General features: G+C 35.3%; 1 protein-coding gene across 1 annotated transcript in view; it reads left to right on the top strand.

The window, feature by feature from the left end:
• Positions 1–13,314, top strand: part of LOC149796474 (uncharacterized) — a 294,892-nt gene that overhangs the window by 61,976 nt on the left and 219,602 nt on the right. Inside the window, exon 7 of the mRNA XM_089961179.1 lies at positions 1,305–1,378. Within this exon, the coding sequence (XP_089817305.1) occupies positions 1,305–1,378 (74 nt within the window). The remainder of the gene's footprint in view (positions 1–1,304; positions 1,379–13,314) is intronic.

Genomic DNA, 13,314 nt, shown 5'->3' with positions numbered 1-13,314 from the left:
CTCTGCTTCATAAATCAGACTGGCCATATTGCTGGCTTTTACAAAAAGTACCTGACTTTCATTTAATATAATTGAATTTCTGTACAATAACATTAAAAAGGAGTTGTTGATATTGCATGAATATTAGATTTCCAATGTCATTGTTTGAGATTTGTGAAGTCATGTGACTAGTAATGCATATGGCGAGTACCGGGTCAGGTTTCATCTCTGCCGTAGTTTCATCTAGTCTGTCAGCTGATTAAAGACATAATGGTTATAATACTTGCCATTTCTGAAAAATAAATCATTTTCCTATCGATTTCATGCAGGTATAAGTCGATATAACATAAGTGGTGGCAAATTCCAAATTTTTTATATGTAATTGCAATGACACTACACCCCAACCTAAATATCCAAGTATGAAAAATTGGTTGAGAGTATTTGGAAGAAACCCAGATTTGAAAACAGACTGCTATTCATTTTAAGCCAAGTTTGTAGTCCAAATTGTTGAATCTCAGAGCTGAAGTGAGAAATTGTTGTCCCTTGTATTATATATAAAAAAACGATATGAGCCCCTGTATCAATATAGATTTGGAGACTGGTTTAACGAATTACAAGAAGACAAGATGATTTAAAAGAAAATGCAGCCTTTGTTTATACAACAGTATATAATTTTGAAGGTTTTTTGTAAAAATTTAAATCAATCCTTTTGAAAATATTTTTTAAATGATGGATTTTTAACCAGATCTTTAAGCTTAGGTTGTTTGAAAAATCTTGTTTAGGATTTTATTGGTGCAGATAAATTCAGGGTTAAATTCTTTTGGTTACAAGACAAGATTCTAATTATTTGCAGTTATTGTTTTTTTTAAATATATATACTGTAATAAGAAATGTTTCCATTCCATAAGATGCATATATATATATATTGCTATAGAATTCTTTAGAATTTAAGGTTTGAAAAGAAACAAAATTTATATTCTTGAGTATTGTTCATTGTTTTCATACAGATACACACAAATAGATTAATAAATAAATAAATGTATGAATAGACACAAAAAAACACTTTTAATTAAAGACATTAAAGAATAGAGTTCAATTATCATTGTGAGGTGCAATTGAAGTGTGTTTGAGATTAGGTAAAGTAAAGTAACTATGATGAAGAGAAAAGGGCTCCCCATGTTCTGCAATAAAAAGTCTTCTGTTATATTACTTAGTTGTCATTTCATGAAATTTGATTATTTGATGTTGTGAATAGTACAGTTCTATACCTTTTTTGAGGTGCACATTTCAAACAATGAGAGTAACCATTTTGTTCAATATTACAGACTTTCTGCAACAAGAGACCTGATTAACCTATTGAAGGACTACAGTGCCAAGACAGAAGAGAGACTTCTGCAATGTATAAGTCATAAAATTTTAATCACCTATTGTTTCTATATGAATTACCAGAGTATAGCATTGCACAGTAAAGTCCTAAACAGTCTGTTAAAATTTAGATCTGTGACATAAAGGAGATACGACAGGTACAGAAATCGTTTTATGTTCTGGTAACCTTTGGAATTCCTGGTCCACTTATTTATAGTATCCTGTAAGATAAATCCCTACATTTTGTGTTTGGGGGAATTTCAATAATTACAATATGTTTCAAATGTGGTTTTACACATTAAGCAGGATGAAACCTATAATTTGACTGGTGAATAAAAAGGTCAACAGAACATGATATCTTATGTATGCCTATCAGATCTACAATACAGCTCTCTCGATATGTCAAAACCCCATGCTTCATGGTGGGGGTGGAGAGGGAGTGGAGATGATTAAGAAGAAACCATCCACCATCTCTCTGTGCATCCAGACACTTGCTGCGGCTTCTTGCAGAACAGCTCAGCACAATATCCTTCAGGATTTGTACGGTACCTGGAAAAGTACTTAAATTTCAGTTCGTCCTTGAAAAGTATTCAAAAATTGTTTTTACCTTCAAAAGTATTTGAAAATAAGCCTCGGTCCTTAAAAATGATAACATTAACCGACAAACAAATGTACAAAAGTTTCTTTTCATACCATTGTGTTATGTAATCAAAATAAAACTGCTATTAGGTGGTTTACAAAATGTGACTAGTAATTAGATGTTTATAATTGCATGTGGACCTGATTATAGAGAACATTAAAAAATGCATGTATCTTTTCCAATGGTCATTCTTCATCATTGGTTCATTTTCTGTGGCTGTGGTACATCTTTCTACGTTAAATCATGGCAAATCAGCTGTTCAAACTCTCGAAACAAAAGATAATGAAAAATATACACAAAAAAGGTCAGAATTTGTTCCTACTCTTCATCCAGTCTTCACGACCAAACTTTGGGCATAAATTATAGTCATGTGCCTGTTAACAGAAAGGCAGCTTTCTACTCAATGTACTTACATCTGCGTGTAAATGTACTTGTAAAATTTTGATGAACGATTACACAAAAGCAGATATAAAAATTTAGACATGTCAACATGTGGCATTCTTTCTTGGCAGATGATTTTAAGAGGCCACATGAATGATCATATTTTGCCTCAAAGTTATTCCAGAAATTGATTTTTTCCACCTGGACAACTTTAGGTACTCGATAATTATGCAGATCCATATATACAAGGTCGACCAATGTGTTATTGTAAAATTTGTTGGGGAGAGAAGGTTGGCTTTGGCAATCTCTTTAAACTCTGATCACTACTAAATATTCAGGAAGCTGTATTCACACCCACCAAAGGATAAACACCTGTACATGACATTGATAATACACAAGATTTAGCTGGGTATTTTTCTGCAAGAGCTTATCCATTTCACTTGGATCAAAATACCTGGGAAGTGTGTGTTCAACCTCAATTGGTGTCAGAACAAGAATACAAGACCTGGTAATTAATGTCCCATATACTTGAAAGTGAAATGATGGTGGATTATACCTCCATAATGAAACATTCTACAAATTTGCCATTACCAAATAACAGGGCTATCAGCTCTGAATCAATAAAAATTTCCATCCTGTTGATATTTGTTTGTAAGGGCTGTGCATTTATTCATTTCATCTGATTTATTGGGTATCATCAGTCACATAGCAGTGTCTTAAATTTACAATAGGCCAGGCCAGTTTTACATAAACTGAAAATTTCCCATCAATTTTGAGTAAGCAACCGCTGCTAATACAGTTATTGTCAATTAGTGTCCCATAATTTTTTTACTGTCCCATCACTATTAGTGCTCAGGGGCCTATTGGCCCATCACAGTGGAAAAAATCTAATACACTGACCTAGAATTGTAGATATAATTATTGTCAACAATGTGCAAATGAACAAAAATATTTCACACACAATTATTGTTAAAATCAAACCTTTTTAGAAAGTGAGATGATCAAATATAACCAACAGCAAAAATAATAAATTTATTCTGTAGTCCATAAGAGGAATGTCAGTGTCGGCTGGAAGGTATCCAGTTTCCTCTTGTCAGCTTACCATCTCTTTAAAGATGCCCCAGCAAGTCTTGAAGACTGTGTCAAATCTTCTGAAGGACAGAGGCCCCTGAAGTTTGTCACCCATTGTTGGCTAGAGAATGTTCCAGTTTGTGAGAGGACAATAAAGATATTCCCAAACAAAGTCAAGTATGTGGAGGCATTTGAGACAAAAAACGGTGACAAGACCTGACAACAGGTCATACAACACCATAGTGAAGTGCGTGAGGCAGAACCCATGCTTTCTGGCCAAGCTCTATTTCTTCCAGTGCATTGTGATGCAAATGCAGCCTTTCTCGCCCAGAGTCAGACCGATCAAACTATGTTACCATTTTTTGCACAGGCAGTGTACCAGATGGTGAGAGACTGATGAGCCACTTCATAACTTCTTAAAGAAATGTGTCCTTGATTGCTTAGATGAAAAAATGGTAGAGATTAACATCACAGACACCTCCCTCCATGTGGACTGCAACCAGGTGGACATAGGGTATGCTGCAGAAAAATGAAGGAGGGCAAAGCAGGACTGAAGCCAAGTGAGAGACAGAAAATAGAGTTCAAGATGGACTGTAAGGCTTGTCTCATTGAAGTTCTCAAAACCATTCTGGAGAAAAGTCCAGTTTCCTATTTGACTGTGAGGAACAACTGTTCTTGTTGACTTGAGTTTACTTGACAATCTTAAGCAATATTTTCTCAAAAGGATGCTTATTATTATTATGCATGTTCTGTAGGAACTAATTTTTTTGTAGACTTTTGACATGACTACAAAAATCATGAATAAGGCTTGTCAATCTCAAAGTAGATTGTGATAGTTGGCATCAGTCATAGGATCAGACCAACTAAATAAAAATTAAAACTCTTCAGATTTCTATTTTTACTTAGTGGTACAAGTATTTTAAAATAAAATAAGTGGCAGCTGTTAAGATTGTTTTATATTATTGTGAAAAATGAAATGATTACACATTAGGGCTGTTCCAGTAAAACATATATCCCCCTCGGGGACGGCACTTCAAAAAAACTTTTGTAGGAGGTTGTGTTTCGAACTAGTTTGATTCTGACAGTGGAAGGTTGGTTAGGAAAATCACTTCTGTTGTGGGTTGTGCTAACAAAATGAGAAATCGCTGGTGGGGTTGTCAGAAAGAAGAAGAAGAAAAAAAACCAAATATATATTTAAAATCGCATCTACCCCCCTCCTTGCGGTCTAACGTGAATAAAACATTGGGTCAGAAAATGATGCCAGTACACGTGAGTGCACATAATTTGTACAAATTCGCGTACTTTTAAAGCAGTGATACGCATTCGGCAAATTACGTCAACGCCGCGGATATAAAAAAATGTGCTTTGCGCAGTATGCAATTTTTATTAAACTTTTAACTTTAACTTTAAAAGTGCATTTCGCGACGTAATTCACGCTGCCGCAGCTTTCTCACAACACTTGACACGACATCCAGATATCTGGATACTTCGGTTCGACATGAATGGCTGTTAAACTAAATTTGATTCATTTATTGGCTCTGGAACATGCATTTTATGGAGTTTTAGCCTTTCTTTCATCGTGGAAGTATTACAAATGCATGTTCCAATAAGGGCCACACAGGAAACCAAAATGGTTGAATCACAACACGGTTTGTCTTCAGACGTTTTCAGTTGGCAAATACTGGCTGGTGATAGCTATGATACAATGAATTTCATGTATATTGGTCTGTTGGACTTTGGAAAATGTCACTGGAAATACCAGTGTGTGATTTTGAGCCCAAAATTGATGTTGAGTGCGAGTCCGATGTACGTGTTGGATGGAAAATATGCCGGTTATATTTATTAAATATACCCATGTCTGAACAAGTAGACTATGGGAATGTTGGACTTAAAACCCTAATACAGCATTATGGAAGAGATAAATCTGGCATAAGAGGCAGCAAAACACTGATTCAAGGAAGTGAATCTTTCTTTGACAGGGTTTATGTTAGTGAAAACTGACAGAGGTCTTGGAAATGCTTATAATCACACGTATTTGGACACCAATTTTTTTAAAATTTAGGTGGGCGGTAAAATTCAGACTTGCCAGTCCTGCTTCAGACACCTGCATAGTGGGAAAATGTGTTGACCAGTTAGCTGTGATGATATTTACAATGACAGAATTTAGTGGTTGAAAGCCCCCCCCCACCGTCGTCACCATTATAAGAGTACATCAAAAGAACATGCTGCAATAGCTAGCTAAGAGGCGAGATCAAAGGCTTTGACTGGCAGCTGGGTGGGAAAATCTACTGATATTTACAGTGCTTGAATTCAGAGGCAGAAATACCCAGAGATGTACATGTGGTCATTTATAACAGTACATCAAATAAACAACTTCAGCTTTCATTATTGTGTTCATTTCGGAGTGTAACCGAATAAGCAGTGCACGTGACCTCGGAATCATGACATGTTGAGACATAGACTTGAATGAGTATTTTGGGGTTCAACGGCAAACTGACGAAGATTGTGAGATTCAGGAGAGGGCTAAAGTTGCTAGAACTGATAGTTTGAAAGGGACATTAGCCAAGTGTAAGAAAGTGTGTGATGCCTAGCTTAGTGCTTTGAATAAGACCTTCTTTGGATCGAAAAAATTCAGACTCACTCTGATGAACAAGCAAGAGCTATGTCAGTGTTATAAAGAATGTAGAAATTTAACTCTGGCAACCAATAGTTCTTATAATTGGCATATTTTTCTGGGAGGGGACTGCAACTTTTCCTGATGGGACTCATATTTTTACCAAAATGGGAGCTATGGACTCTTAGTTTTAAAATCCTAACGAGACCTCTGGTTCAAAACCTTTCTTTTTGGGACAGAGATATCCAAGAGAGAATACCCATGGGGCCATACATGTGAGATGTTGAAAATTGCACAACCATAAAGAACAGTAACTTGTTCAAGCTAGTTATGCTTATGCATATGCGTTTCAGACAGCAGGCAATGAAAGGAGTTCACAGCACAGAATAATATTCATACACAGAGGAGGATCATATTAAATTCAGATACAATTAACAGATTAATGCTCATAGGGAACATCAGAGAATCCCCATACAACATAATTAAGTGTGTGTAATCTCAAGTTGGCAGAACCACTGATCAACAAAAGAATAAAAAGACAAACTTTTGTATTATTCAGATGTATGACCAAATGATGTACATGCTCTCTAAGTGCAAAAGTTAAATGACATTAAACATAAGAGACTGACTGATCTGTGTAAACTCAAAGCAAGATGGATAAAATTTGTCCTGTTTGTGTTCAGTTCTTCCTATGTATATTTTGATCATGGTGGTATTTTCTGCAGACCTTTTGGCACTTAGTTCCAAGCCATCATTTGGTATTTGTATTGCAAAATGGATAACTAAAAAAGTCTATTATCTAGTACAATACATTTTTAAGCAGTATCATTAACTGATGATGAAATTGATGAAAAAATACTTGATGTCATTCTGATACATGGATTCTTTACTACACTACTAATCTGTTCATCCTGATTCTTTTTTTTCTTTTTTTTTACCATCTCCTTTAGTCTTACTGGTACCAGTGCTTTTAATAAAATTGTAACTTCTATTTTCTTGCAATCTAAATATTTGTAATGATGTGTTATTGTCAAAAGGTAAAATGTGCTTAGTATTGTAAAATCTAAAACTATTAATTTGCAAGGGACTGAAGTAAAAAGTGGACAGAAATTATTGTCATATTACAGTGCTGTTAGAAACAACAGAATAGTCGTACAAGATGTATTTTGCACAAAGTTGTAGAACTAGCGCTCGTATTGTCACCATATATTCTACTTAAATAATTATATCATTATTTCTGTATATTCCTATCAGTATTTTCCCAGTGGTAGTAATTTTCTGATCTGATGTTGTTCATTTCTTGCGCAATTTTTACACATCAAGAATTCTCACTATATCATTAAAAAAACAATGTAATCTGCACCAAATTGAGTTGTTTGAGAAGAAATTAATTTTTTTAACCCAAAAATCACTGAAGCTACGAGTTCTTGCATTAAAGTCTCACATTAAATAACATCTGAAGTAGCCACGACAGTAGTTTAGGATGCAACTGTACCAATTTCACCTTTGGTATATCCAAATCTTGAATGTGATGGAGGAACATAGCTCCAAAATAAACACATCAATTTTAGAACTTGTTCATTGACTATAAATCAAGTATCCAAGTCCAACTGAATTGCTAGAAATTTTTTAATTCTTTTGACAACATCATAATTAGCTGTCAGATGTGGAGTAAGCCTATAGTCTTTATGCCATCCCAACCAAGACCCCACCACAACCACGTGACCATGCCCAATGACATCACAGTAATAATCGCTATACAACTAGAGATGACATCTCTTCGAGAATTAGATTTCAGTAGAGCTGTAACTGAGTGGAACAGTAAGAAAGAGTGACAGATATTTAAGTGTTAGGGAGATATTTAACAATGGCTATTCCCACCACCACCACTTTCTCATTGGAGATCACACACACACAAAACTTAGAGTACATGCTGAAATCCCAGCAGGTTCCTTGCAGAGGAGATACTTTGACTATTCAATTTTATTGGTCTCTGGTTATCCCATGGTATTTCTGTTACTTGAACATTATCTTACAGTGTGTCCATTCAGCATGGTCGAAAAAGGTTTATAACCATTGAGAGTTGTTCAAGGACTCACATTACTACAGGTGTGAAAGAACGAGAACCATACTATAAATCGGTGAAGATAAAATACAGTAATTATGTGTTTGACTGTCCCTGATTGGTTGATAATGAAAGTAAGATTTTAGTAAAAAAAATCTTTTGAGAGCTTGTCCTACTTGTAACTGAAAAAAGTGAGCGACATTGTTTTATTAACATAATTTCCATCCCTTTACAGACCCGAGTTTGGACGACTCATTACTGAAATCAGCAGCTGACTGTTTGGTGCAGTATTGAAAGCACACATTTCAAGTTTGTATAAATCCAAAAAATGGTGCGGCTGTTACGTTTTTTTTTCTTCACAAAAGCTGTTGTCATAGATGTGTCTATACTGATATAAATTTGATCATGAGCACTCAAAATTTTCAGTTACTGAATTTTAATATCATGTTGTTTGCAGAAATTTACAGTGGGAACTAAATTAGTGCAAAGTCTTGAACTCTTTGAGTTTTGTGCAGAAATATGGAATCCAAGCATAATACATCCAGAAATGTAGAGGTTTTCAATCTTGGATTTAGTCTCCCCATTGTGTTTCACACTGATATGCATATTCACAGAACATTTGTATAGTAGTAGGAAAAGCAAGTGAGAAATTTAGATATATATCGTAAACAAGACAAACAGTATGTGGGGGGAGAGGATGATAAGAACAGGCTGGAATGGAGAAGTATAATAAAAACAATAATGAGTAGAAGTGTGCCTCTTTTTTATGTGTGCAACATTATTTTCTTAGCTTCAGTAAGAAATTTCATCAAAAGGAAGACAATAAAGGGTGTACAGTTAACTAAACCAATATGAATTTAGCTACTTAAAAGATGTATCAAGTTGATTTTAACCTTCTGGTCTGTTTCTGTCCATTCTGGTGATATGTCCAATGAATCAGTATGGTTGGAAAAAATATTTGGCAAATTTAAAAAATTAAAAATCTTTTGGCAGATTATGATTATACCCTACTTCTGCCTGAGAGATGTGAATAATTGTATTTCTTGGTTTGTTGATTGTGGTTGTTGCTTAATTCAAATGCATCATTGAAAAACATTGATGCATTCTCATACTTTGTTACAAATATTTATTACAGTTGCATATCATCAGATATTGGTGAATATAGCTTGAATAAGTTATAACAGTTCTAGTTGGAACAATGAACATTGTTAAGAGAAAATTTAAGTGAGCTAAATTGTAAACTTTTCGGCAGTGTGGGATGCAGGATTGCTCAAGACTTTTCCATCTCATGCTCACCATGAAAATTCCATTTGCACCAACTGATGATGACTTTTAGGTAACTGACAGAAAGGCATAATTGACGATATTCTAAGGTCTACAAAAGTTATAAACTCATACAGCTGTGGCAAAAATGATTGACTAGTACCTTTGCTGCTGTTGCCACAGTTGATTAGTTGGTTGATTCAGTGTGGTTTGATTTGGGTTTTTTTGGTGATTCTTTTACAATATATCAGGTGGAGGAAGAACCCCGAAAGACTATATGTGGCAGCCAGTTTTACTGCTGAAGAAAATCCAAGTCCTTTTGAGACACCAAACACCACTTATGTAGAACCACTGATCTTCCACAAGTAACTGGCAACATTCTCATAAGCACATTGGAGGCAAGTAATCACATGACAATCATCTTGTACTACTGCCATGGGAGCCCCTCTGTATCACAAGACAAGCATCTTAAACCACTCTGCCATGAAAGCCCCTCAGGCCATAGGTATAAGTCTCATATGAAAGACTAGAAGTGGGAGATAGAACCTGTGACAACTGGATTGAAAGTGCAGATTGTTACTGCTAGGCCATCAGTGATGATTATGATGCTGTTGACAATACAGTTAACTGCAATGACATTGATTTTATGAGTGATCTGGGAAAAATTATTCCTTGACTTTCATCCATTTTTTAAAATCTGTGATATAAAAATGTTTGACTTGCTATATTTTTTTTATAACTTTGTATTAGTCTTGCAACAAGGCATAAAAATAAGACATCGGTAACTGAAAAAGATGTTCTTACAAGAAATGATATAGTGTAAAAGTAGACAAATGATGCAACATCACTTCCACAGGCATCATTGGGTTTTTTTCTGAGAAATCATATAAGTTTACCAAAACATTTATTGAAAAAAATAATAATGAATCATAGAATCTGACCACACATTTAAAGCAATACAAGATTTAACTATTATTCCAATCAAAAGCAGCATGCCTGAGAACAAAGAAAAATAGCAAGACATATTGATCACTTTAGGAAACACAGAGTTTAGTAAGGATACAAATTCATGATTCCTGTATTAGAATAGAAATATCTATTATAAAATCTGTATTCATGGATGTTTAATTAGTAGTTATTTAGGGACTGATCAATGACATCTACAAATAATAAGCCACCATGAAAATCTGTGATTTCACAGTATCAGAGACATACTTGGCTGACAGACAAACAAACAAAAGGACAAAAGACTGATTATAATGAATGAATACAAATAAAAATATGCAGTAGATTATATGATGTATATGAATTCAGTAGATTACCTCCAGCAAGCTGTCATTTAAATCGCTTCTGTCCCCAACCCAATATTAAAATCGATTCTACTGCCCACTAACCCATAGCCAGAAATTATGTTAAAAAATATCACTGTTTCTCGATTAAAACACATCTGATGGTGGATCATAATTTATTTTAATTGCTTCTGTTGTGGGTTGGTTGAATTTGAAAGTTGTTGTTGTTGTTGTTGATCTAGGGTTTAACGCCATTTTTCAGCACAAGATAGGCTATACATGGCGGCGAGTATAACTGGTGGAGGAAGAACCCTGGAAAACCCAGGGAAGAACCACCGACCCACGAGAAGCTACTGGCAGGCTTTCCCACGTACCCACGCTAGCCGAGCCTTGGACTCGAACCCATGCAGACAGAGGTGAGATGGCAGTGATCCGGAATGGTGAGCGCTTCAGAGCACTCGGCCATTCGGGGCCCCCGAATTTGAAAGTGCCTTCCCCCCGGGGGGTATATGTTTTACTGGAACAGCCCTTACTGTCTTTTTCTTAGTGGAAGGGAGAAACAAACAACTCAATACCCACAGTGAGGATCAAACTTGATTGGTCTATGTCTATACACAAACATATCACCATTGGAACATGAAACTGTATACACAAATTGCAATTTTGTGCAAGCTAATCAAATTAGTCTTGTACTTTGTAGCAGCTACTGTGGTTTCTTTCTAGTCAATATTTCTAGTGCGTATCAAACTGTACTATAAGATACGGTGTGCAAATCAGTATATACTCTTTTTGTCATTGTGTTTTCTCGCTAATCCTTCCAGTTCTAAATGCAGTGAGTACTGAACTAGGCCATAGAGTTTTTGGCACCAGTTATTGCACTTTCATTACCTTCCTTGGATTATTGGCATTACTTGCATTGACACAATGTACCTTACATATACATGTGACAGAACAAATTAGGACAAATCAGGAGATCTGGAAAAAAAGTTGGGGAAAACTTAAAAAGTGGGAGGATTTTCTATGAGAATGGCACAGTTTTTGCTGGCACATATCTCCAATTTTTTTTAACCTGTTGAGGACCCAAAGTTTGGCTCACTTTGTGGGTAGTTTTCATCTATTTGCATGAGAACTTTTGTGTTATTTCTGGAACATTATTTTGACTAGATCTGAAAATGTATCTGCTGCCGTAAGCAAGAGATTGTGTTCTCCTGTAATTTTGGCATGTATTCCTTGATCCACGTTTGATGCAGATTCTGCGAACATGGTTTTCAGTCATGGCGTTATTTGTTGTTGAGTTTAATTTGCTGAATGATGCGTAATGTCACTCTTTTCACAGTAGCAAATTTTAATACCAGTTTTACTGGAAGGACAGAGTGCACTGTGAATTTTGGGGTTTGCTTCCCTGGATAAAGTCTCATGTTTTAAAAATGTTTTACACCACAAGAACAGCTTGTTTAGTGTGTATGTGAGACACGTCTTGACTCTGGTGGTGGATGAGATCCCTTGTAAATATTGTCCATGGGACCTGCAGTTGAGAGTATATGAGAGGTAAATAACCAGGGGTGTAAGGAGATGGTTCTGCTAAAATGAAAAAAGAGATAATCTCAAAGCAAAGCAGAAGGTAAATAGCTTCCATGGCCGAACCACGGAACAAGAGTGTTCCTATGCAAGTTGACTTCAGCCACCAAGCTATGTTAATTTTGGAGAGTAGCTAATCAGTGATCAGGTTATGAAGACATGCTGGACAACTATAGTTTGAAACCTCTCGATTTTGTGATTAAATTTGCTTTATCTGTGTAAACATAATTACTAATTGCATTTTAGAACTTTTACCTCTGCATCCTACAATTGGTCTTGTACAATTTTATTTTGATTATCTAATCAATTAAATTGTTATTTTCTCTATACAAGCTTTAAACAACAAAGCCAAACAGACCCCATTTTGTGCTGATTGAGATTTTTAGTAATCAAACCATCATCAAACAATTAGTGGGATTTTTTCCCCAAGCAAATTATCAAGTTAACAATTTTGCACACCCCTGTAAATAATGCTCCAATAGAGATACACTTGTCAATAAAACAAGTCAGATACAAATATCTGATAGACCAAGCTGAATTTTGTCTGTGTGGTCGTACAAGTAATCATCTGCAAATCATCATCCCCATCAATTACTTAAGCTGTGAACATTTTTCTTAATTTCTAAAGAAATGTGTGACCAATTAGGTAAAACTTCATTTAATTTTTTTTCCTTGACTTTATTTTTGCATATGATTTTCAAATCTAAGTAATTATCTTGCAGACTGTTGCTGAGAAAAAGTCAGTATGGCTATGTAATGTATGATGTTTTAAGAATGTACAGTTGATCCAATTTCAAAATTAGTTATAATAATGCACACTTGGTTTTATATATATATATTTCTTGCACATGTTTTAAATAAATTTTGTTGTCTGTATGCGGTGTTAACTGCCTGTAATGGATATAAGTCTTTGGTATGACTTGACCAGGGTTTGAACCCACAACCTCCCACATCCAAGTTGGACACTCTGATGCAGGAGGTAGTAGGTTTGATCCCCGGCCGAGTCATACCAAAGACTTACAAAAATGGTACTAACAGCTGCCTCGCTTGGGGCTCAGCATTAAGAGGT

Source organism: Sinohyriopsis cumingii, chromosome 6 (assembly GCF_028554795.1).
Source record: "Sinohyriopsis cumingii isolate HCF-2022 chromosome 6, ASM2855479v2, whole genome shotgun sequence".
NCBI classification, from domain to species: domain Eukaryota; kingdom Metazoa; phylum Mollusca; class Bivalvia; order Unionida; family Unionidae; genus Sinohyriopsis; species Sinohyriopsis cumingii.
Note: the sequence above shows the minus strand (reverse complement) of the source record. Positions and strands in the feature narration are given on the sequence as shown.